This window comes from Thalassophryne amazonica, chromosome 9 (genome assembly GCF_902500255.1).
Source record: "Thalassophryne amazonica chromosome 9, fThaAma1.1, whole genome shotgun sequence".
NCBI classification, from domain to species: domain Eukaryota; kingdom Metazoa; phylum Chordata; class Actinopteri; order Batrachoidiformes; family Batrachoididae; genus Thalassophryne; species Thalassophryne amazonica.
Window position 1 is genome coordinate 9963983 of NC_047111.1, and position 27476 is coordinate 9991458.

The 27476-nt window shown below is 42.7% G+C and overlaps 1 protein-coding gene across 1 annotated transcript in view; it reads right to left on the bottom strand.

Annotated features, from left to right (window-relative positions):
* The window catches only part of csf1rb (colony stimulating factor 1 receptor, b), a 208674-nt gene that overhangs the window by 136953 nt on the left and 44245 nt on the right, over nt 1-27476 (bottom strand). The window contains exons 4-6 of the mRNA XM_034177555.1: nt 27301-27434; nt 27053-27215; nt 19798-20116 (exon numbers count right to left, since the gene is read on the bottom strand). Coding sequence (XP_034033446.1) covers nt 19798-20116; nt 27053-27215; nt 27301-27434 — 616 coding nt within the window. The remainder of the gene's footprint in view (nt 1-19797; nt 20117-27052; nt 27216-27300; nt 27435-27476) is intronic.

Here is a 27476-nt window from a genome sequence, read left to right on the forward strand (position 1 = left end):
TAAACCTCAAGCAGACCAGACTCAAAAGGGTGACCCTCTGCTTGGGCCATGATACAGACATAAATTTCAAAACATTTCACAGAAACAATTCACCAAACAAATATACAGGAATTGCTGTTGGTGCACAGGACAGGAGGGTTTTCAGCACAAATACCACACCCATCTCTGGATGGAGCTGCACCCTAAACAGAGAGAGAGAGAAAAAAAAAAACAGAATCAGGCATCAGAAAGACATACAGTATAATTTGCCAGCATTAAACAACAAGAAAAACAGGAAATACTAATGTGATCGCCGGCCACTAGCCCTAAGCTTCACTAAAAGACCCAGAACGTAGGTACAGTTGAGGCCGCGGCATGATCAGTTTACTAATAAAATGAATTAACAGAGTAAAAAGCGTAAAACAAAACTATACCAGTATGCTAGCCATACAAAAGGAAAAATAAGTGCGTCTTAAATCTCTAAAGTCTCCACAGAATCTGACTGTTTTATTGATGCAGGAAGATGTGACACACGAGTCTAGGCTAAGCGTTAACTGGTCAAATTGATGCAGATGTCTCACTGGACTAAGAACCATCATTTCAGTCTTATCAGAGTTTAAAAGTAGGAAGTTTCTAGACATCCAACTTCTCACTGCTGCAAGGCAATCTTCTAAGGATTTTATGTGAAAGAAATTACCAGCAGTTATCGGCATGTATAACTGAGTATCATCAACATAGCAGTGAAAGATAGATGGATGAGATTTATTGAGATTTATTGTCATTGTCATTACAAGTGCAACAACAATGAGATTACGTCCACACTCACATTTCCACAGACAAGATACAGCAATTAATCCACAATTATTACTTGTTTACCATAATAATGGCACACATCAGAATCAAGACAACACATATACATTTGACATTGTTTATGTGCACTAAACTTGAAACAGTCCATTTTCCAAATTGAGGCAATGTGAATGTGTGGTAGCCGCTGCAACAGGAGTCGTGCCACCGCTAGCTTTGGGGGAACAGGGACCTGCTAAAACCGCGCAGCCCCCAGAGGGGAGAAGGGGTGGCTTGAGCAGTGGCCGGGATGGGGTGTGTGATGGGGGGCAGGAGGGGAGGTAGGAGGTAAAGTGGAGCATGCTTCAGTCTTTGTCCATGTGTGAGTCTGTCTATCCTTGTGTACTGGATTGAGAGAGATAAGGAGGCAGCCAATCATCCCAAGGCCGTAGAAATTCTTCTGAAGGAAAAACAATGGGCATTTTATCCTTGAGAGGCTGATATGCCTGCTGTGTTTGTGGTTGAGCAGTGAAAAACACTTTTCCAGCGTCACATGAACAAACCAAATCCCAATTATGAAAAATTCCCCGGCCTTTGAAATCTTCACCTTCTCCTGCAAGGCACGCATTTGCTCCGAGATGTTATCCAATTTGCATCTGAGTTCAAGGGTTAACACAACCTGAGAATGCATCGCCTTGCCCAACTCATTAATCATGATGGACAAGTGAGGGGTCGTGGTTTTGGCAGCAGCTGTCTTGGTAGGTCAGGGCAGCACATATGCCAATAAGTACCAGCCCTCATACTATGAAACCAAATATGAATAAATCCTCAATGTCCTCCACAGAGAAAAGCGAAAAGCATGTGACCCGCCTCATCTCCCAGCCGTCGAGAACATAGCCCACAGGGTAAGTTCCATCCGGGCATGCAGGGTCGCCCGGCCCTGATCTTCTTGTAGAAAAAAATGGTGTGAATAGCTTTCAGAGACCAGCTGATCAATTCCATGTTTAAGCCAATATAGTTTGAAGAATTCACAGCCTGGTGAAGTAGGGACTTTGAAGGCTGGAGCAGAGATAGAGGAGAGAGGAGGAGATGCGACCGCCCTGGTCGGAGTCCCAGGCTGACCCAGCTTGGGACTCCGAAGTCCCAAAACGCCACAGTATGTGCCCAAGGGGTGCTATATAAAGGTAGAAAAGCAGGGAGCCTAAGACAGACCCCTGTGGAACCCCAAATTTCATGTCACTAAGGTTAGAAGTAGTGTTACTGTACAAAACACAGTGAGAACGACTGGTCAAGTATGACATCAACCATGCAAGGGCACTCCCAGTAATCCCAAAATGATTTTCCATCCTAGCAAGTAGAATATGATGATCCACGGTATCAAATGCAGCACTGAGATCTAACAGCACCAGAACCATAGTGGTGTACAAATCCATTGCAAGCAGAAGATCATTCACCACTTTAGTGAGAGCCATCTCTGTGGAATGATATTTTTGAAAAGCAGACTGCAGTGGCTCAAAGAGATTGTTCTCAGTAAGACAGTCTATGAGCTGCCGTGAAACTACTTTTTCCAGAATTTTAGACCAAAATGATAGATTTGATATCGGCCAATAGTTTTTTAATACACTATGGTCAAGATTAGGTTTCTTAAGTAATGGTTTAATCACTGCAGATTTTAAACATATAGGAACAGATCCAGAAGTTAAAGAAAGATTAATAATTTCCAGCACAGTCGGCCCAAGAGTGGACCACAGGTCCTTAAACACTTTTGTTGGTATAGGATCAAATAAGCAGGTTGTGGTTTTTATTGACGTTACAAGTTTCATCAGCATGCCTAGTGAGATACTCTCAAATTCTGTAAATCTAGGTAATACCTCAGTAATGGCGCCCCTCAATAGCAGGGTGTAGTGGCTGGGTTAAGGCATGCTGGGATATGTTTAACCTAATGTCTTCTATTTTCTTCTCAAAGTTAACCAGGAACTCTTTTGCTGTAACAGCAGAGCAACTACAGGTGGTTGTCCATGAATACGTGTTGCCACTGTGTCAAAAAAAAGAACTTTGAGTTATGCTTGTCCACAGCCAGCCCCCTCGCGCATGTCCACCGAGTGGCACACCGAAGGACAGACATCGTATTATGTGAACCATAGCTGACATAGGTGATGTGACATTCATATTGCCAGCTGAGTGTTCACATGATCAGATGGTCATTTTCACCCGGAGCAGCCCGCCGATGTGTGCACTGTGCAGCCGCTCCAGCCTGTGGCAAAGGTGATATATGTTTTTATGTATTTCCCAGTGAGGACAGCAAGCACACGCATACGCCACATGGTATAGAGTTGTAATGTCATGTCATTCAAAACATGGGACGTGTTCTCCAGCTGTGACTCACGGGTCCCGAGATCTCCACAACTGCTGCTTTTTGTGGCCACGGCCACCTGTTTCTTCATCCCACAGAACAAAATGTCACTCTCTGTTTCTGTGTTCTGTGATTCTTTATTTTAGTTATTTGTTATGTAATTGTGCATGTAGTTATTGTAGTATTTATTTATATACTTGTCCTGGCTCTGTTCTCTGTGTTTTTAATGTAACACATCATGTGCACTGAGTCGCCATTTCCACCTGTCAGTGCTTGGCTGACCAGCGATTAGCTGAGAGGTGCCCTGCCGTGCTGTGCGCGCTCAGATGTGGCTGGCCAGTCCCCATGTGATCTTGTCTCTACATAAATATCAGCATGTCATGCAAGTGTGCTCCCCTGCATGCCACATGTTTTGAGGGGTGAGTCTACACACTGGCACGCCACATGTGTTGGAGGAAGCGGGGAGGTACGACACATGTGATGGGGAGGCATGATACACACTCACACGCCACATGTGTTGAGCGGGGAGCTGACACACTGGCACACCACGTGTTGGGGGATGGGTTTGACTCAGCCACACCCATGCGTGTTGCTAGGTGATGGCACACTCAAGAGGCACTTAGACAATTTTCACAGACAGCTCGAATGTGGTCAGCTGCTCTCTAATTTTGTGCCCTGCTTTTCTAAGTGCCCAGCAATCAGTGTTGGATGTTTGTGTGTGGCACCTGGAATTTGGCCAATACCTGCTGAGAGAAGGGTTGAATGGTCACTGGCTGGCTTTTGGCTGCTGGTGTGCGTGAATGGATGTAGCAACAATTTACGAGGCATTTGAGGCGGCTCCAGTTTTTCATGAGTGGCATTTGACTCCTCCTTCATGCGCTATTCTGCCTCAATCATGCTATGTATGAAGGGGCCCTAATGGATGGGAGCCACTGAATGAAAGAAGTAAGGGATGGGAGTCACTGAATGAAAGGTAAAAGATGGGAGCTGCTGAATGACAGAAGAAATAGATGGGAGCCACTGAATGACAGAGGAAAAGGATGGGAGCCATTGAATGAAAGAAGAAAAGGATGAGAGCCACTGAATGAAGGAAGTAAAGGATGGGAGTCACTGAATGAAAGGTAAAGGATGGAAGCCACTGAATGAGAGAAGAAAAGGACAGGAGTCATTGAATGAAAGGTAAAGGATGGGAGCTACTGAATGACAGAATAAAAGGATGGGAGCCACTGAATGAAAGAAGTAAAGGATGGAAGCTACTGAATGAAAAAGGTAAAGGATGGGAGCCACTGAATGAAAGAAGAAAAGGATGGGAGCCACCGAATGACAGAAGAAAAGGATGGGAGCCACTGAATGAAAGAAGTCAAGGACGGGAGTCACTGAATGAAAGGTAAAGGATGGGAGCCACTGAATGAAAGAAGAAAATGATAGGAGCCACTGAATGACAGAAGAAAATGATGGGAGCCACTGAATGAAAGATGTAAAGGATGGGAGTCACTGAATGAAAGGTAAAGGATGGGAGTCACTGAATGGCAGAAGAAAAGGATGGGAGCCACTGAATGAAAGAAGTAAAGGATGGGAGTCATTGAATGGAAGGTAAAGGATGGGAGCCACTGAATGACAGAAGAAAAGGATGGGAGCCACTGAATGAAAGAAGTAAAGGACAGGAGTCACTGAATGGAAGGTAAGGGATGGGAGCCACTGAATGACAAAAGTAAAGGACGGGAGTCACTGAATGAAAGAAGAGAAGGATGGGAGCCACTGAATGACAAGAAAAGGATGGGAGCCATTGAATGAAAGAAGTAAAGGATGGGAGTCACTGAATGAAAAGTGAAGGATGGTTGCCACTGAATAACAGAAGTAAAGGACGGGAGCCACTGAATGAATGAAGAAATGGATGGGAGCCACTGAATTTAAAAAGTAAAGGATGGGAGTCACTGAATGAACAGTAAAGGATGGGAGCTACTGAATAACAGAAGTAAAGGATGGGAGCCACTGAATGAAAGAAGAAAAGGATGGGAGCCACTGAATAAAAGAAGAAAAGGATGGGAGCCACTGAATGACAGAAGAAAAGGATGGGAACCACTGAATGAAAGAAGTCAAGGATGGGAGTCACTGAATGAAAGGTAAAGGATGGGAGCCACTGAATGAAAGAAGAAAATGATAGGAGCCACTGAATGACAGAAGAAAATGATGGGAGCCACTGAATGAAAGATGTAAAGGATGGGAGTCACTGATTGAAAGGTAAAGGATGGGAGTCACTGAATGGCAGAAGAAAAGGATGGGAGCCACTGAATGAAAGAAGTAAATGATGGGAGTCATTGAATGGAAGGTAAAGAATGGGAGCCACTGAATGACAGAAGAAAAGGATGGGAGCCACTGAATGAAAGAAGTAAAGGACGGGAGTCACTGAATGGAAGGTAAAGGATGGGAGCCACTGAATGACAGAAGTAAAGGACGGGAGTCACTGAATGAAAGAAGAAAAGGATGGGAGCCACTGAATGACAAGAAAAGGATGGGAGCCATTGAATGAAAGAAGTAAAGGATGGGAGTCACTGAATGAAAAGTGAAGGATGGTCGCCACTGAATAACAGAAGTAAAGGACGGGAGCCACTGAATGAATGAAGAAATGGATGGGAGCCACTGAATTTAAAAAGTAAAGGATGGGAGTCACTGAATGAAGAGTAAAGGATGGGAGCCACTGAATAACAGAAGTAAAGGATGGGAGCCACTGAATGAAAGAAGAAAAGGATGGGAGCCACTGAATGACAAGAAAAGAATGGGAACCATTGAATGAAAGAAGTAAAGGATGGGAGTCACTAAATGAAAAGTGAAGGATGGTCGCCACTGAATAACAGAAGTAAAGGACGGGATGAAAAGTAAAGGAAGGGAGCCACTGAATGTCACTCAGACAGTAAGATTCTGTAGAGCACACCTGGGCATTTTACAGCCCGCGGTCCATATCTGGCCCTTTGGCTGACTCTGACCGGCTCACAAATACCTGGAAATTAAAGAATAAAATATTTACAATTCTATTAAGTTAGTGTTGCAGGTGACCTCTGTCCACCTCCCTAGCCATTTGTGGCTGCGTGTGCCTGTCCTCTGGAGTATAGCAGAGCCTGGCACGGAGTGATCGCCCCACGCCACACAGCCTGGTACTGCACCATTGTGTAATGCATGCCACACAGCCACATAGCCTGGCATGGCGCATTTGCGTGATCCATGGGGAACTATCCGTACTATCCGTCTCATCCACATACACATTCATTTGTTAATAAAACCAGTGTTCTGATCCACTACACCCTCATTTCTGCTCCCAGCACTTGGGTTCTCCGTTCCACTTTGGTCCAAACTGTAACATCAACAGTATATTAAAATGTATTTTGGGGTCAATGTAACTGAAAATGATCACAAATGTAATGAGACAGAAATGTTTCACATTTTGTTCACTATTATCTTAGAAAATTTGATTGAATAATTACATTTTTGGAAGATAACCTTTTTTTTTCTTTGCCTAGTCAGAACATCTAGTTTGTCAAAATAATTTACTGCTTTTTATATAGGAATGAAATTGTTATTGTGCAGAATTGACTTTAGCCTTTTGGCCAGCCTTCCACAATACTTTCTGTTTCTCATTTGGCCCTTTGCAAAAAATGATTGCACACCGCTGCTGTAAAGACTTTCAAGTCCAGACTTAAGATGCACTAATTTTCCTTTTCATATGGCTAGCATACTGGCATAGTATAGTTCTATGCTCTTTACCCTTTTAAATTCATTTTATTAGTAAACGGAGCATGCCACAGCCTCAACTTTATCTAAAGTCTGGGTCTGTTAGTGAAGCTTAGAGCCATGGTGCTCTTAGTTCTTCATTGCTAAAATCTTTTTTGCATGTTCATTTTGTGTCTCCATCACCTTCTTACTTATTACTGTTTACCTGAATGCTAGATATGTGTGTCTTATTGACTACCTTACTGTTAGGAATATTTCACCGTGGAATGGTGGGGAACAAATTTTCAAATGCTTTGTATGTCTGGTACATGTGGCTCTGTCCCTTCTTCTTTCTTCTAAAGTCAAAGCTGACTTTGACTTTAGTGGCCTCTACTGGTGGTTGGCTCTCACTGCGGTATTGTATCACTTCCTGTTCCGGAGCACAGTGGTGTTTTTCTGTATCTGTTAGCTGTTTAATCTGCGCAGTTAGATTGATCTAGTTATCTAGATTACGATTTGTTTCCCAGTGTAATCTTTACGTGCCTTAACTAAAGCACTCCTTCTGCTGAATCACCTCTAAATTATTTACACATTATTCACTTTGCGTGTTTTTAGGAATCCGCTAGCTTAGCATAGCTACTAGCTCTTAGCCGATTTAGCATGGCGGCTTCTCCTGTCTCTCCCGCACTTTTCTGCTCTGGGTGTGAAATGTTTAGTTATTCCTCAGCCTCCTTTAGCAGTAACGGTACTTGTAATAAGTGTAGCTTATTCGTAGCTTTGGAGGCCAGGCTGGGCGAATTGGAGACTCGGCTCCGCACCGTGGAAAATTCTACAGCTAGCCAGGCCCCTGTAGTCGGTGCGGACCAAGGTAGCTTAGCCGCCGTTAGTTACCCCCTGGCAGATCCCAAGCAGCCGGGAAAGCAGGCTGACTGGGTGACTGTGAGGAGGAAGCGTAGCCCTAAACAGAAGCCCTGTGTACACCGCCAACCCGTTCACATCTCTAACCATTTTTCCCCACTCGACGACACACCCGCCGAGGATCAAACTCTGGTTATTGGCGACTCTGTTTTATGAAATGTGAAGTTAGCGACACCAGCAACCATAGTCAATTGTCTTCCGGGGGCCAGAGCAGGCGACATTGAAGGAAATTTGAAACTGCTGGCTAAGGCTAAGCGTAAATTTGGTAAGATTGTAATTCAGGTCGACAGTAATGACACCCGGTTACGCCAATCGGAGGTCACTAAAATTAACATTAAATCGGTGTGTAACTTTGCAAAAACAATGTCGGACTCTGTAGTTTTCTCTGGGCCCCTCCCCAATCAGACCGGGAGTGACATGTTTAGCCGCATGTTCTCCTTGAATTGCTGGCTGTCTGAGTGGTGTCCAAAAAATGAGGTGGGCTTCATAGATAATTGGCAAAGCTTCTGGGGAAAACCTGGTCTTGTTAGGAGAGACGGCATCCATCCCACTTTGGATGGAGCAGCTCTCATTTCTAGAAATCTGGCCAATTTTCTTAAATCCTCCAAACCGTGACTATCCAGGGTTGGGACCAGGAAGCAGAGTTGTAGTCTTACACACCTCTCTGCAGCTTCTCTCCCCCTGCCATCCCCTCATTACCCCATCCCCGTAGAGACGGTGCCTGCTCCCAGACTACCAATAACCAGCAAAAATCTATTTAAGCATAAAAATTCAAAAAGAAAAAATAATATAGCACCTTCAACTGCACCACAGACTAAAACAGTTAAATGTGGTCTATTAAACATTAGGTCTCTCTCTTCTAAGTCCCTGTTGGTAAATGATATAATAATTGATCAACATATTGATTTATTCTGCCTTACAGAAACCTGGTTACAGCAGGATGAATATGTTAGTTTAAATGAGTCAACACCCCCGAGTCACACTAACTGTCAGAATGCTCGTAGCACGGGCCGGGGCGGAGGATTAGCAGCAATCTTCCATTCCAGCTTATTAATTAATCAAAGACCCAGACAGAGCGTTAATTCATTTGAAAGCTTGACTCTTAGTCTTGTCCATCCAAATTGGAAGTCCCAAAAACCAGTTTTATTTGTTATTATCTATCGTCCACCTGGTCGTTACTGTGAGTTTCTCTGTGAATTTTCAGACCTTTTGTCTGACTTAGTGCTTAGCTCAGATAAGATAATTATAGTGGGCAATTTTAACATCCACACAGATGCTGAGAATGACAGCCTCAACACTGCATTTAATCTATTATTAGACTCTATTGGCTTTGCTCAAAAGTAAATGAGTCCACCCACCACTTTAATCATATCTTAGATCTTGTTCTGACTTATGGTATGGAAATTGAAGACTTAACAGTATTCCCTGAAAACTCCCTTCTGTCTGATCATTTCTTAATAACATTTACATTTACTCTGATGGACTACCCAGCAGTGGGGAATAAGTTTCATTACACTAGAAGTCTTTCAGAAAGCGCTGTAACTAGGTTTAAGGATATGATTCCTTCTTTATGTTCTCTAATGCCATATACCAACACAGTGCAGAGTAGCTACCTAAACTCTGTAAGTGAGATAGAGTATCTCGTCAATAGTTTTACATCCTCATTGAAGACAACTTTGGATGCTGTAGCTCCTCTAAAAAAGAGAGCTTTAAATCAGAAGTGCCTGACTCCGTGGTATAACTCACAAACTCGTAGCTTAAAGCAGATAACCCGTAAGTTGGAGAGGAAATGGCGTCTCACTAATTTAGAAGATCTTCACTTAGCCTGGAAAAAAAAGTCTGTTGCTCTATAAAAAAGCCCTCCGTAAAGCTAGGACATCTTTCTACTCATCACTAATTGAAGAAAATAAGAACAACCTCAGGTTTCTTTTCAGCACTGTAGCCAGGCTGACAAAGAGTCAGAGCTCTATTGAGCTGAGTATTCCATTAACTTTAACTAGTAATGACTTCATGACTTTCTTTGCTAACAAAATTTTAACTATTAGAGAAAAAATTACTCATAACCATCCCAAAGACGTATCGTTATCTTTGGCTGCTTTCAGTGATGCCAGTATTTGGTTAGACTCTTTCTCTGCGATTGTTCTGTCTGAGTTATTTTCATTAGTTACTTCATCCAAACCATCAACATGTTTATTAGACCCCATTCCTACCAGGCTGCTCAAGGAAGCCCTACCATTATTTAAATATGATCAATCTATCTTTGTTAGTTGGCTATGTACCACAGGCTTTTAAGGTGGCAGTAATTAAACCATTACTTAAAAAGCCATCACTTGACCCAGCTATCTTAGCTAATTATAGGCCAATCTCCAACCTTCCTTTTCTCTCAAAAATTCTTGAAAGGGTAGTTGTAAAACAGCTAACTGATCATCTGCAGAGGAATGGTCTATTTGAAGAGTTTCAGTCAGGTTTTAGAATTCATCATAGTACAGAAACAGCATTAGTGAAGGTTACAAATGATCTTCTTATGGCCTCAGACAGTGGACTCATCTCTGTGCTTGTTCTGTTAGACCTCAGTGCTGCTTTTGATACTGTTGACCATAAAATTTTATTACAGAGATTAGAGCATGCCATAGGTATTAAAGGTACTGCGCTGCGGTGGTTTGAATCATATTTGTCTAATAGATTACAATTTGTTCATGTAAATGGGAAATCTTCTTCACAGACTAAAGTTAATTATGGAGTTCCACAAGGTTCTGTGCTAGGACCAATTTTATTCACTTTATACATGCTTCCCTTAGGCAGTATTATTAGACGGTATTGCTTAAATTTTCATTGTTACGCAGATGATACCCAGCTTTATCTATCCATGAAGCCAGAGGACTCACACCAATTAGCTAAACTGCAGGATTGTCTTACAGACATAAAGACATGGATGACCTCTAATTTCCTGCTTTTAAACTCAGATAAAACTGAAGTTATTGTACTTGGCCCCACAAATCTTAGAAACATGGTGTCTAACCAGATCCTTACTGTGGATGGCATTACCCTGACCTCTAGTAATACTGTGAGAAATCTTGGAGTCATTTTTGATCCGAATATGTCATTCAAAGCGCATATTAAACAAATATGTAGGACTGCTTTTTTGCATTTACGCAATATCTCTAAAATCAGAAAGGTCTTGTCTCAGAGTGATGCTGAAAAACTAATTCATGCATTTATTTCCTCTAGGCTGGACTATTGTAATTCATTATTATCAGGTTGTCCTAAAAGTTCCCTAAAAAGCCTTCAGTTAATTCAAAATGCTGCAGCTAGAGTACTGACGGGGACTAGAAGGAGAGAGCATATCTCACCCATATTGGCCTCTCTTCATTGGCTTCCTGTTAATTCTAGAATAGAATTTAAAATTCTTCTTCTTACTTATAAGGTTTTGAATAATCAGGTCCCATCTTATCTTAGGGACCTCATAGTACCATATCACCCCAATAGAGCGCTTCGCTCTCAGACTGCAGGCTTACTTGTAGTTCCTAGGGTTTGTAAGAGTAGAATGGGAGGAAGAGCCTTCAGCTTTCAGGCTCCTCTCCTGTGGAACCAGCTCCCAATTCAGATCAGGGAGACAGACACCCTCTCTACTTTTAAGATTAGGCTTAAAACTTTCCTTTTTGCTAAAGCTTATAGTTAGGGCTGGATCAGGTGACCCTGAACCATCCCTTAGTTATGCTGCTATAGACGTAGACTGCTGGGGGGTTCCCATGATGCACTGTTTCTTTCTCTTTTTGATCTGTATGCACCACTCTGCATTTAATCATTAGTGATCGATCTCTGCTCCCCTCCACAGCATGTCTTTTTCCTGGTTCTCTCCCTCAGCCCCAACCAGTCCCAGCAGAAGACTGCCCCTCCCTGAGCCTGGTTCTGCTGGAGGTTTCTTCCTGTTAAAAGGGAGTTTTTCCTTCCTACTGTAGCCAAGTGCTTGCTCACAGGGGGTCGTTTTGACCGTTGGGGTTTTACATAATTATTGTATGGCCTTGCCTTACAATATAAAGCGCCTTGGGGCAACTGTTTGTTGTGATTTGGCGCTATATAAAAAAATTGATTGAATTGATTGATTGAATTTTCAACCTTTTTTGAGCCGCGGCACCCTTTTTATATTTACAAAATCCTGCGGCACACCACCAACCAAAATAATATTATAAGGCTATTACCTCTGGTTTTGCGCAAAACCCAGTTATCGCAATAGAAAATCAATACAGAAAACACCGCATTTCGAAAATCCTCAAGCATTTTGCGCTCTGATCTCAAGTAGGGCTGTCACGATTAGAAATTTCTGGAGACGATTAATTGTCAGACAAATAATTGCAATTGACGAATATATTGTCTATTTTTTTCTCTTTTTTTCCCCTTCTTTATATTGTACTATTGTAGTATAATTACACAACTCTGGAAGAACGTTTGGCTTCTGTGAGTGGAGAAACTGGGAATGGTACAACATTTTTATTTTTATCTTCATTTTACATACAGTCCCAACTTTTTCTGATTTGTGGTTGTTTCTGTTGCATTTCTGAAATTGTTTCTCCTCATCAGTCATGTTTTGTGCTTAAACACTGCATTAAGCTCAAGATTGAACAAATAAATACCTTTGGAAAAAAAAAGCTGTTAAAGTTCAGAGTTCTCACCTGCTTTTTGTGATCTCTGCGTCTGAACATTGTTTGTTTTTTTGTGGCTCAGTTCATTCATATATTCTCATTTTTTAAATATGTTTTTAAAGATATTTGACCGTTTATTTCATCTCATGATCTCATAAATTCAGCACACGACACGCACATGGTGTGAACAGGACGGTAACGGCAGAATCACACCTTTAGAGAAAGTTCAGAGAGAAGTAAAGGCAGCTTCACGTTTCCGTTTTGTTAACGTTCACTCGGGTTAAAATCCTTTCTCTGCTCCGCGCTCGCTGCACACTGAACGTGTCGCGCCTGCATTCAGGAATCTCCCTCACCCACCCCCTCCCTCGCAGTCTGCAGCCTGTTAACTCCGCGTGCGCGCACACACACAGGCACAGACACACACACCGACAGCTCTGCATTTTAGACGGCTTTTGAAGAAGACGGCACTGTTTTAATCGGCCGTCAGCCTCCTTGTTATTGTCCCGCCTTAAGACGAGAGCGAGGCTGCAGCACGTTTGACGTCAGATTCTGAGTCGTTTTATGCTTTGTGGATAAAATAAATAATTCACGGTAATCGCGAATATGAAAAATAATCGCGAATATGAAAAATACCCACGACACCCCTGACGATCGATCACGGCACCCTAGGGTGCCGCAGCACCCCGGTTGAGAATCACTGTCTTATTATTTCCTTTGTTTTTCTTGTTGCTTAATGCTGGTAAATTATACTGTTTTTCAGGGGTCACCAACCCTGTTCCTAACCCTAGCCCTAACCATGTTTTCCATATCGACCTACTCAAGTCACACCTGATTTTTTAAAAGTGGTGTCTTCCAGCTCTTGACTGGCTGAGCACATCTGATAGAGTTAATTGCCTGCGAGTAGAACAGGGAGAGTTATAAAACATGCAGGGCAGGAGCCCTCCAGGGCCAGGGTTGGGCACAGCTGCTGTATTTCTTGTCTTTCTTTCTGATGCCTGATTGTGTTTTTTCTCTCTGTTTAAGAGGCAGCTCCATCCAGAGATGGGTGTGGTATTTGTGCTGGAGACCCTCCTGTCCTGTGCTCTGGCAACATTTCCTGTATATTTGTTTTGTGAATTGTTCTGTAATTTGTGTCTGTATCATGGTCCAAGCAGAGGGTCACCACTTTGAGTCTGGTCTGCTTGAGGTTTCTTCCTCAGATGGAGTTTTTCTTACCACTGCTGCTCTGGGGGTTAGTAAGGTTAGACCTTACTTGTGTGAAGCACCTTGATGCAGTTTTGTTGTGATTTGGCGCTACATAATTGAAAATAAATTGAAATTGAAATTGAATGTAAGAAGTAAAGCAGTGGTGTCCAAAGTGTTCCAGAAAGAGCCCAGAGGGTGCAGGTTTTCTTTGCAGTCACGGATTCCAGCAGGTGATTTAATTTCAATTTAATTTCAATTTATTAATTTATATAGCACCAACTCACAACAAAGTTGCCCCAAGGCGCTTCACATAATTCACAACAACACAAATTAATCTAAAATCAAAATTAAAAGCAAGAAAAGCACAGTAAAAAGATAAAACACAGTAGAATAAAAAGAAATTACAAAGCAAACACAAACAGATTAAAAAATTAATGATAAGACAGTCTAAAAAAGTCGGTCTTCAGTCTTGATTTAAAAATCTCCACCGTGTCAGACTGCCAAATAACAGCAGGTAGATCGTTCCAAAGAGCCGGACCACGGTAGGAGAAGGCTCTATACCCCACACACTTTTTGTTCATCCTCGGAACACACAGACGCCCTGTGCCCTGCGAACGCAAGGGCCTCGCAGGTACGTAGGGCTTAACCAAGTCCGCCAGGTAGGAAGGTGCCAGTCCATGAACAATTTTATAAACCAACAATAAAACTTTAAAATCCATTCTGGCAGAAACCGGTAGCCAATGAAGGGATGCCAGAATGGGAGTAATGTGGTCAAACCTTCTACTTTGTGTCAAAAGTCTGGCAGCAGCATTCTGTACCAACTGAAGTCCTCGAATGCTAGACTGCGGCAGGCCAGAAAATAAAGCATTACAATAATCCAATCTAGAAGAGACAAACGCATGAATCAGAGTCTCAGCATCAGCCATAGACAGGATGGGGCAAATCTTTGCTATATTTCTAAGATGAAAGAAAGCAGTCCTCATAATTTCCCTAATGAGGAGGTCAAAGGACAATGTAGAATCAAAAATTACCCCAAGGTTCCTCACTTTGTCAGTATGATGTATAACACATGAACCTAGGCTAAGCGCCAGCTGATCAAATTGATGCCGATGTCTTGCTGGACCAAGAACCATCATTTCAGTCTTATCAGAGTTCAAAAGTAGAAAGTTGCTAGACATCCAACTTCTCACTGCTGCAAGACAGTCCTGTAAGTCCTGACAGTCCTCCGTGGTATAGCTCACAGGCTCGCAGCTTAAAGCAGATAACCCGTAAGTTGGAGAGGAAATGGCGTCTCACTAATTTAGAAGATCTTCACTTAGCCTGGAAAAAGAGTCTGTTGCTCTATAAAAAAGCCCTCCGTAAAGCTAGGACATCTTTCTACTCATCACTAATTGAAGAAAATAAGAACAACCCCAGGTTTCTTTTCAGCACTGTAGCCAGGCTGACAAGGAGTCAGAGCTCTATTGAGCCGAGTATTCCTTTAACTTTAATGTAATGAATTCATGACTTTCTTTGCTAATAAAATTTTAACTATTAGAGAAAAAATTACTCATAACCATCCCAAAGACGTATCGTTATCTTTGGCTGCTTTCAGTGATGCCGGTATTTGGTTAGACTCTTTCTCTCAGATTGTTCTGTCTGAGTTATTTTCATTAGTTACTTCATCCAAACCATCAACATGTCTATTAGACCCCATTCCTACCAGGCTGCTCAAGGAAGCCCTACCATTATTTAATGCTTCGATCTTAAATATGATCAGTCTATCTTTGTTAGTTGACTATGTACCACAGGCTTTTAAGGTGGCAGTAATTAAACCATTACTTAAAAAGCCATCACTTGAACCAGCTATCTTAGCTAATTATAGGCCAATCTCCAACTTTCCTTTTCTCTCAAAAATTCTTGAAAGGGTAGTTGTAAAACAGCTAACTGATCATCTGCAGAGGAATGGTCTATTTGAAGAGTTTCAGTCAGGTTTTAGAATTCATCATAGTACAGAAACAGCATTAGTGAAGGTTACAAATGATCTTCTTATGGCCTCAGACAGTGGACTCATCTCTGTGCTTGTTCTGTTAGACCTCAGTGCTGCTTTTGATACTGCTGACCATAACATTTTATTACAGAGATTAGAGCATGCCATAGGTATTAAAGGCACTGCGCTGCAGTGGTTTGAATCATATTTATCTAATAGATTACAATTTGTTCATGTAAATGGGGAATCTTCTTCACAGACTAAGGTTAATTATGGAGTTCCACAAGGTTCTGTGCTAGGACCAATTTTATTCACTTTATACATGCTTCCCTTAGGCAGTATTATTAGAAGGCATTGCTTAAATTTTCATTGTTACGCAGATGATACCCAGCTTTATCTATCCATGAAGCCAGAGGACACACACCAATTAGCTAAACTGCAGGATTGTCTTACAGACATAAGGACATGGATGACCTCTAATTTCCTGCTTTTAAACTCAGATAAAACTGAAGTTATTGTACTTGGCCCCACAAATCTTAGAAACATGGTGTCTAACCAGATCCTTACTCTGGATGGCATTACCCTGACCTCTAGTAATACTGTGAGAAATCTTGGAGTCATTTTTGATCAGGATATGTCATTCAAAGCGCATATTAAACAAATACGTAAGACTGCTTTTTTGCATTTATGCAATATCTCTAAAATTAGAAAGGTCTTGTCTCAGAGTGATGCTGAAAAACTAATTCATGCATTTATTTCCTCTAGGCTGGACTATTGTAATTCATTATTATCAGGTTGTCCTAAAGGTTCCCTGAAAAGCCTTCAGTTAATTCAAAATGCTGCAGCTAGAGTACTGACGGGGACTAGAAGGAGAGAGCATATCTCAACCATATTGGCCTCTCTTCATTGGCTTCCTGTTAATTCTAGAATAGAATTTAAAATTATTCTTCTTACTTATAAGGTTTTGAATAATCAGGTCCCTTCTTATCTTAGGGACCTCATAGTACCATATCACCCCAATAGAGCGCTTCGCTCTCAGACTGCAGGCTTACTTGTAGTTCGTAGGGTTTGTAAGAGTAGAATGGGAGGCAGAGCCTTCATCTTTCAGGCTCCTCTCCTGTGGAACCAGCTCCCAATTCGGATCAGGGAGACAGACACCCTCTCTACTTTTAAGATTAGGCTTAAAACTTTCCTTTTGCTAAAGCTTATAGTTAGGGCTGGATCAGGTGACCCTGAACCATCCCTTAGTTATGCTGCTATAGACTTAGACTGCTGGGGGGTTCCCATGATGCACTGAGTGTTTCTTTCTCTTTTTGCTCTGTATGCACCACTCCGCATTTAATCATTAGTGATTGATCTCTGCTCCCCTCCACAGCATGTCTTTTTCCTGGTTCTCACCCTCAGCCCCAACCAGTCCCAGCAGAAGACTGCCCCTCCCTGAGCCTGGTTCTGCTGGAGGTTTCTTCCTGTTAAAAGGGAGTTTTTCCTTCCCACTGTCGCCAAGTGCTTGCTCACAGGGGGTCGTTTTGACCATTGGCGTTTTTACGTAATTATTGTATGGCTTTGCCTTACAATATAAAGCGCCTTGGGGCAACTGTTTGTTGTGATTTGGCGCTATATAAATAAAATTGATTCATTGATTGATTAAAGATTTTATGTGGACAGGATTTCCAGCAGCTATCGGCATATACAACTGAGTATCATCAGCATAACAATGAAAAGCAACCCCAAAACACTGCAAAATGATCCCAAGGGGTGCCATATACAGGGAAAAAAGCAGGGGACCCAGAACTGATCCCTGCGGAACCCCAAACTTCATGCCCTTAAAGTCAGAGGTAGTGTCACTGCACAAAACACAATGGGAATGGCCAGACAGATAAGACGTCAGCCACGCAAGAGCAGTTCCAGTAATCCCAAAACAGTTTTCTAGCCTATCAAGTAGAATATGATGATCAACTGTGTTAAACGCAGCACTGAGATCCAACAAAACCAATGCTGTAGTAGTATCTGAGTCCATTGCTCGCAGAAGATCATTAACTACTTTAATAAGTGTTGTTTCTGTGGAGTGATGTCTTCTAAAAGCAGACTGCAGTGGCTCAAAAAGGTCATTCTCAGTAAGATAGTCCACAAGCTGCCATGATACCACCTTTTCCAGAATTTTAGAGCAGAATGATCGATTATATATCGGCCTATAATTTTTCAATACACCAGGATCAAGATTAGATTTCTTAAGTAGTGGTTTAACCACTGTGGATTTAAAACAATTTGGAACAGATCCAGAGTTTAGAGAAAGGTTAACAATTTCCAGCACAGTCGGCCCAAGAAGGGGCCAAAGATCCTTAAACAATTTTGTTGGTATACGATCAAATAAACAAGTTGTGCTTCTAGTAGACATCACGAGTTTCGTCAGCACACCTTGTGAGATACTATTAAATTCTGTGAATCTTGGTAGCACCTCAATGGTAGTCCCCAGCTCAGTAGCTGAATACAGTGACTGGACCAAAGTATGCTGAGATGTGCTCAACCTAATATCTTCTATTTTCTTATCGAAATAGTCCAGAATGTCCTGTGCCGAAAAAGAAGAATGGCCAACAGGTGGCTGTCCATTAATAAGAAATGCCACCGTATCAAACAAGAACTTTGAGTTATGCTTGTTTTTGTTGATCAAATCAGAATAATACGCCTGCTTCGTAGCCAATAAAGCATGCTTGTAATCTAAAACAGCTTCACGCCACGCAAGGTAAAACACCTCTAGTTTGGAACTACGCCATTTCTGTTCTAACCCTCTAGCCTTCTGCCTAAGGTCACGCAAATAACTGTTGAACCAAGGTGTCCATGCCTTGGGAAGGCATGGCCTTAATAGAGGAGGCGCAATCTTATCAAGTGTGGTTTTTAGCACTAAATTCAGGCTTTCCGCAAGACTGTCTACTGACTGAAAATTCATCAAGCTTGAAGTTAAGATTTCTGGTAGTCTTGCTTCGAGTTCAGTCAAAGCTGAAGGTTTAATACGTCGCCGCAATGATAGGCAAGGTTGTTGCTCCACTAAACACGGCAGCGTAATTGTAAACCTAATAAGCGAGTGGTCAGAGACCGCTGATGCAAGAGGCAGGATGTTGATATTTGTGACAGCAAGGCCACGTGCAAGAATCAAATCCAGAGTATTACCACTGATATGCTTTGAATCATGAATGAACTGCTGAAATCCTAATACATCCATGATTTCCATAAATGATTTACCGAGGGGATCAGAGGGCTTATTTATATGAATGTTAAAGTCACCAATAATCAAAATGTTGTCTGCACTAGTTGAAAGACTAGAGATGAACGCGCCAAATTCATCTAAAAATTTAGAATTTGGGCCAGGAGGCCTATAGACAGTGACAATATAACATAGCTGATTTCCAGTTTTATGACCTTGACAGTACTTAGCATCATGGGCATAACGGAGAATCAGATGCTCAAATGAATTATATTTATGACCCCCAACAGTTAATAAAGTAAACCTGGATTTATAAATAAAAGCAACACCCCGGCCTTTCCTCACATCACGTGAAACATGACTAAAAGTGTACTCCGGTAGGCAGGCCTCATTCAGAGGAAGGACAGCTGTGGATTTAAGACAGGTTTCACACAATCCAAGCATATCCAGGCGATGATCCACGATTTTAACGAAGTCATGCGGAAGTTCTGCTCCTTAGCAGCCAGTGCCAGAGCCAGCATGTTTCAGCGGCCGGAGGAGCTCAGGTGAAATGTCGCGTCTGCGAGCCCACAGCCGACAGCAAACTCCGCAGCCCGGCAAGAGGCAGCAGCAGGAAGCTGCGGCACAAACGGGCACAGCTTTAGCGGAGCCGGTCCGGTCATCGGAGAGGACGGTCCAGGAACAACAGGACGAATCCAGCAGCCTCTCGTGCGCAGCACGCGCTCCCACGCCCAAAAATATCGTCCATCCCACAGGAGGTGAGGATCAGACCCTCTAGTGAAGGCTGCCAGGTAAAACTTAAATTAGATTGATGAACTCGTCCCACCTGCTCAAAGTGTTAATCAGTGAAATCACCTGCTGGAATCAGTGACTGCAAAGAAAACCTGCACCCTCTGGGCCCTTTCTGGAACACTTTGGACACCACTGAAGTAAGGGATGGGAGTCACTGAATTAAAGATGTAAAAGATGGGAGCCAATGATCCTGTAGCTGTTATCGCTGTCGCACTCCATGTTCTTGTTATTGATGTGTAACGGCACCTTTTGTATCATGTGTGCTGCTAACCTGTAGCTGTTAGCGCTGTAGTGCTCCATCTTCTTGTTGATGTGTGATGGTGTCGTCCAGCGCTGGCAGTTGATTGCAGGGTAGGCTTCCATCACAAACATAAGAATAAGGCCATGACCTTCATACACCTCCACTTTGCTGCTACTGCTAATGTTAGCGTTGTTAGCCCCAGGTATACCAGTGGTATTGGTGCTAACATTAGCACCTAGAGTGTCTGCCAGTGACACGCTGCTGACATTAGCCACCACGTCGCTGTGCTCTTTTATGATGCTGCCGTTAATGTTGGTGCGCTGCAGGTAGATGGTCAGGTACGGAGCCTCTGAGAGGAAGAAAAACTGGGTTCAGTTCAAGATATTCAGACACACATTTGCTTTCTATAAATTTTGCATATTAAACCTGCAGACTAACAAGTTAAAAAACCGGCTGCACATCCCACAGTTTTGTTTGTAACATTTCAGTGTGAAGTTTTTTCCACTGATACAAGGCTATGTTTTATTTTGAAGGGCTAATCTCCAACACTTTGTTTCTGTCAGGTGACAAAGGACAATGGGTTGTGGACTCTCAGTTCCCCTGATGATCTGATCCTCTAAATGAAAGAAGAAAAATCCTTCCGGACCACTCCTCCTTTTCCAATTGCTGTGGCTCACCACACCAGATCCCTACCTGGATTTAACCGACGTCTGATTTGGATTTGGGCAGATTTTGGTCTGAAGGAATATGTGGCAGCTTTGAGACCCAGCCTCATGGTTCAACATGTGGACTAAAGGCCTCATGTACAAAAACCTGCCGTATGTCCATCTCCATGTCCACATGCAGATGTATCAAATGTGACTTGAGCGTGGAAATGTGCGGTGCGTCACGCAAAAATCCTGGCTGGCGTACACACGTTTCTACAGCTATTGTTCCTCTCTGGACACATAGAGGTGATGCTGAGAACCCTTAATAGTATGAAAGCATGAAGTCATCAGAGTGATGTGCACATCAGAGACACACTGATGAACAATTAACACACCCATGTGTTTGCAGGTATGAGTGGATTTAAAAACATGCGCAAAGTGATGCGTAATATGGCGCTTACAGTGGCTGTGTTAGTGTTGTTAAAGCACCTTACAAATGCTGCAATCTGATGTGAGTGTGTATTCAGAGAACGATTCACTTCAAAATAAGGATAATTGGCTCATAAACCGATTTCGATCACCAAGGCCACTGTTATTGGAGTTCAATCAATCAATCAATCAACTTTTTTCTTATATAGCGCCAAATCACAACAAACAGTTGCCCCAAGGCGCTCCATATTGCAAGGCAAGGCCATACAATAACCATGAAAAACCCCAACGGTCAAAACGACCCCCTATGAGCAAGCACTTGGCCACAGTGGGAAGGAAAAACTCCCTTTTAACAGGAAGAAACCTCCAGCAGAACCAGGCTCAGGGAGGGGCAGTCTTCTGCTGAGATTGGTTGGGGCTGAGGGAAAGAACCAGGAAAAAGACATGCCGAGAAGGGGGGCAGAGATCGATCACTAATGATTAAATGCAGAGTGATGCATACGGAGCAAAAAAAGAAAGAAACAGTGCATCATGGGAACCCCCCCACAGTCTACGTCTAAAGCAACATAACCAAGGGATGGTCCAGGGTCACCCGATCCAGCCCTAACTATAAGCCTTAGCGAAAAGGAAAGTTTTAAGCCTAATCTTAAAAGTAGAGAGGGTATCTGTCTCCCTGATCTGAATTGGGAGCTGGTTCCACAGGAGAGGAGCCTGAAAGCTGAAGGCTCTGCCTCCCATTCTACTCTTACAAACCCTAGGAACTACAAGTAAGCCCGCAGTCTGAGAGCGAAGCGCTCTAATGGGGTGATATGGTACTACGAGGTCCCTAAGATAAGATGGGACCTGATTATTCAAAACCTTATAAGTAAGAAGAAGAATTTTAAATTCTATTCTAGAATTAACAGGAAGCCAATGAAGAGAGGCCAACACGGGTGAGATATGCTCTCTCCTGCTAGTCCCCGTCAGTACTCTAGCTGCAGCATTCTGAACCAACTGAAGGCTTTTTAGGGAACTTTTAGGACAACCTGATAATAATGAATTACAATAGTCCAGCCTAGAGGAAATAAATGCATGAATTAGTTTTTCAGCATCACTCTGAGACAAGACCTTTCTGATTTAGAGATATTGCGTAAATGAAAAAAGGCAGTCCTACATATTTGTTTAATATGTGCTTTGAATGACATATCCTGATCAAAAATAACTCCAAGATTTCTCACAGTATTACCAGAGATCAGGGAAATGCCATCCAGAGTAACGATCTGGTTAGACACCATGCTTCTAAGATTTGTGGGGCCAAGTACAATAACTTCAGTTTTATCTGAGTTTAAAAGCAGGAAATTAGAGGTCATCCATGTCTTTATGTCTGTAAGACAATCCTGCAGTTTAGCTAATTGGTGTGTATCCTCTGGCTTCATGGATAGATAAAGCTGGGTATCATCTGCGTAACAATGAAAATTTAAGCAATACCGTCTAATAATACTGCCCAAGGGAAGCATGTATAAAGTGAATAAAATTGGTCCTAGCACAGAACCTTGTGGAACTCCATAATTAACTTTAGTCTGTGAAGAAGATTCCCCATTTACATGAACAAACTGTAATCTATTAGACAAATATGATTCAAACCACCGCAGCGCAGTGCCTTTAATACCTATGACATGCTCTAATCTCTGTAATAAAATTTTATGGTCAACAGTATCAAAAGCAGCACTGAGGTCCAACAGAACAAGCACAGAGATAAGTCCACTGTCCGAAGCCATAAGAAGATCATTTGTAACCTTCACTAATGCTGTTTCTGTACTATGATGAATTCTAAAACCTGACTGAAACTCTTCAAATAGACCATTCCTCTGCAGGTGATCAGTTAGCTGTTTTACAACTACCCTCTCAAGAATCTTTGAGAGAAAAGGAAGGTTGGAGATTGGCCTATAATTAGCTAAGATAGCTGGGTCAAGTGATGGCTTTTTAAGTAATGGTTTAATTACTGCCACCTTAAAGGCCTGTGGTACATAACCAACTAACAAAGATAGATTGATCATATTTAAGATTGAAGCATTAAATAATGGTAGGACTTCCTTGAGCAGCCTGGCAGGAATGGGGTCTAATAAGCATGTTGATGGTTTGGATGAAGTAACTAATGAAAATAACTCAGACAGAACAATCGGAGAGAAAGAGCCAAATACCGGCATCACTGAAAGCAGCCAAAGATAACGATACATCTTTGGGATGGTTATGAGTAATTTTTTCTCTAATAGTCAAAATTTTGTTAGCAAAGAAAGTCATGAAGTCATCACTAGTTAAAGTTAATGGAATACTCAGCTCAATAGAGCTCTGACTCTTTGTCAGCCTGGCTACAGTGCTGAAAAGAAACCTGGGGTTGTTCCTATTTTCTTCAATTAGTGATGAGTAGAAAGATGTCCTAGCTTCACGAAGGGCTTTCTTATAGAGCAACAAACTCTTTTTCCAGGCTAAGTGAAGATCTTCTAAATTAGTGAGACGCCATTTCCTCTCCAACTTACGGGTTATCTGCTTTAAGCTACGAGTTTGTGAGTTATACCACGGAGTCAGACACTTCTGATTTAAAGCTCTCTTTTTCAGAGGAGCTACAGCATCCAAAGTTGTCTTCAATGAGGATGTAAAACTATTGACGAGATACTCTATCTCCCTTACAGAGTTTAGGTAGCTACTCTGCTCTGTGTTGGTATATGACATTAGAGAACATAAAGAAGGAATCATATCCTTAAACCTAGTTACAGCGCTTTCTGAAAGACTTCTAGTGTAATGAAACTTATTCCCCACTGCAGGGTAGTCCATCAGGGTAAATGTAAATGTTATTAAAAAATGATCAGACAGAAGGGAGTTTTCAGGGAATACTGTTAAGTCTTCTATTTCCATATGATTAAAGTGGTGGGTGGACTCATTTACTTTTTGAGCAAAGCCGATAGAGTCTAATAATAGATTAAATGCAGTGTTGAGGCTGTCATTCTCAGCATCTGTGTGGATGTTAAAATCGCCCACTATAATTATCTTATCTGAGCTAAGCACTAAGTCAGACAAAAGGTCTGAAAATTCACAGAGAAACTCACAGTAACGACCAGGTGGACGATAGATAATAACAAATAAAACTGTTTTTGGGACTTCCAATTTGGATGGACAAGACTAAGAGACAAGCTTTCAAATGAATTAAGCTCTGTCTAGGTTTTTGATTAATTCATAAGCTGGAATGGAAGATTGCTGCTAATCCCCCGCCCGGCCCGTGCTACGAGCATTCTGGCAGTTAGTGTGACTCGGGGGTGTTGACTCATTTAAACTAACATATTCATCCTGCTGTAGCCAGGTTTCTGTAAGGCAGAATAAATCAATATGTTGATCAATTATTATATCATTTACCAACAGGGACTTAGAAGAGAGAGACCTAATGCTTAATAGACCACATTTAACTGTTTTAGTCTGTGGTGCAATTGAAGGTGCTATATTATTTTTTCTTTGAATTTTTATGCTTAAATAGATTTTTGCTAGTTATTGGTGGTCTGGGAGCAGGCACCGTCTCTACGGGGATGGGGTAATAAGGGGATGGCAGGGGGAGAGAAGCTGCAGAGAGGTGTATAAGACCACAGCTCTGCCTCCTGGGTCCCAACGCTAGACAGTCACAGTTTGGAGGATCCAAAAAATTGGCCAGATTTCTAGAAATGAGAGCTGCTCCCTCTAAAGTGGGATGGATGCGTCTCTCCTAACAAGACCAGGTTTTCCCCAGAAGCTTTGCCAATTATCAATGAAGCCCACCTCATTTTTTGGACACCATCAGACAGCAGCAATTCAAGGAGGAACATGCGGCTAACATGTCCACTCCCGGTCTGATTGGGGAGGGGCCCAGAGAAAACAACAGAGTCCGACATTGTTTTTGCAAAGTTACACACCGATTTAATGTTAATTTTAGTGACCTCTGATTGGCGTAACCGAGTGTCATTACTGCCGACGTGAATTACAATCTTACCAAATTTACGCTTAGCCTTAACCAGCAGTTTCAAATGTCCTTTGATGTTGCCTGCTCTGGCCCCCGGAAGACAATTGACAATGGTTGCTGGTGTCGCTAACTTCACATTTCTCAAAACAGAGTCGCCAATAACCAGAGTTTGATCCTCGGCGGGTGTGTCGTCGAGTGGGGAAAAACGGTTAGAGATGTGAACGGGTTGACGGTGTACCGGGGCTTCTGTTTAGGGCTACGCTTCCTCCCTCACAGTCACCCAGTCAGCCTGCTTTCCCGACTGCACGGGATTCTGCCAGGGGGGAAACTAACGGCGGCTAAGCTACCTTGGTCCGCACCGACTACAGGGGCCTGGCTAGCTGTAGAATTTTTCCACGGTGCGGAGCAGAGCCTCCACTTCGCCCAGCCTGGCCTCCAAGCTACGAATAAGCTGCACTTATTACAAGTACCGTTACTGCTAAGGAGGCCGAGGAATAACTAGACATTTCACACCCAGAGCAGAAAAGTACGGGAGAGACAGGAGAAGCCGCCATGCTAATCGGCTAAGAGCTAGTAGCTACGCTAAGCTAGCGGATTCCCAAAAACACACAAAGTGAATAATGTGCAAATAATCCAGAGGTGATTCAGCAGAAGGAGTGCCCCAATCAAGGCACCAAACAGGCCATGAAGCAGCACAGGCAACGCACGACAACGGTGCTAAATAAATAAAAAAAAATAAAAAAAAACGAAACGCGTTAGCAAGCTAGTTAGCCTGCCAACGCTAATGGAAAGTTAGCTGAAAAAAGTGCTCCGTCGCGATGTTTCGGACCGTTAGAGGTCTTCCTTAGGCGTTGGAGCACAGTAAAAAGTTAAAAAAAATTAAAAAGTAAAAAAGTCTTGAAAAAGACTGTTAGTTTCAAGTCCAAAGCAGCAGGTAGCAGTCTCGTGTTAAAGGACTTTTCAAGGGACTTTAGAAAAGACTGCGCACAGAACTGCGGTCGATCCAGAGAGCAACACGGTGAGGAGCCAGGGGTCGTCTGTGCCCACACAGGTGCTGACCACGCTGGGCATCCTGGATCAGGGGCATTCCAGCATGAGCTGGTTGATCAGTCAGGAAATGTCATCAGGTACATTCCAACATTACAGCACATTTTGCAGCGAGAGTCGGTTTCCTGAATGTAATCGGACCAACTGGCTGCACACATGTTGCTATAAAGGCGCTGTCACATGAAGAGTTGTTTCTGTTAACAGGAACATTTTCATTCCATCAATGTTCAAATCATATGTGGAGGCTGCCCGGGGAGCCATGGAGGGGAGCTTGTGTTTAAGTAGTTTATTTGTGTAATTTGTCTGAACAAAAACCAGCACGGACACATTTGTGTATGTGCGCTTTCAAATATGTTATTATTATTATTATTAATGTCTTTTTTTTTTGTGTTTGCTTGATGGTGAGCTGCAGAGCTACAGACTTCCTGTGTTCAGTATTTGTCAATAAACATGTGTGCAAATTGTGATGTCACACTGTCAATGGAGGCGCGCCTCACCTTTTTAACGTCAATGTGCGCACTGTTCTGTGTGTTGGCCTCTCTCACACACACACACACACACACACACACACACACACACACACACACACACACACACACACACACACACACACACACACTCCATAGCTCCCACAAACATTGTTCCAGTTTCATGATTAATCCGTTTAACAGTGTGCTGAATAAACTGTCCCTGTGTCATTTCCAGTCATCCTTTGGTATCATTTCTTTCCTGTGTTCATGTTCTCTGATGTGACGCCGTGGGGAATCTCTGTTCAAAGGGCCTATTTATATGAAATTGTATATTTAAATGGGGCAAAACCGTCTCTTCTCCCGACTCTTAACGAGGTAAAACTTCAAAGCAGCAGCGTTAGCTTCAGTGTTAGCTTAGCCTAGCCTGCTCAGCTCTGTCCTGGAACTGCAGCTCAAACTCACTCCTTTTTGGTGTGGGTCGTTCAGAAAACTCCTATGCAGTCCACGGATATGAGGAACTGGTACCCAAGCTCAAGGTATTGGTTCCACGCTCAATTCCACATTCAGTGGGATGAACAAATGGAACATGCATGAATTCATGCCTATGCACATTTTGATACATCTGAATATCTTTGTGCTCCCACCAGATTCAGGGTTTAGGTGAACACCAAGATTTAGTAGGAAGTCCACATTAGTCTTTGTCCATGAGGCCCTTGGTATCCACTCCTTACCCACAACTCTGAGTGATGTGGTTGCTGTGGCAACTCCAGCTTCATTGACGGCAGTACAGGTGTAGCGCCCCCTGTGGCTGAGATGGACAGCTGCGAGCGTCAGCGTGCTGTTTTTGAAGAGTCTACCTTCGCTGTAGGTCTGTCTCTCAGTGACATTCAGCATCTGAAATGAAACAAAAGATGAACAAAAAACTTGCTGAAGATGCCTCAACATGTTTGGTTTAGTGGCCACAGAGGTGACCTCTGACCTGTATATGTGGATGGGTCCAAGTGACAATGTAGGAGTGGGAGGGGTTGCTGGTCAGGCAGGTGACTTCGAACTTTTCTCCTTCCAGATGGACAAACTGAGCCTGACTGACAGATGCTGAAGGAGGATGCAGCCCTGCTCACAGACAGGTGGACAGAAAGACAGGTGGAGAGACAG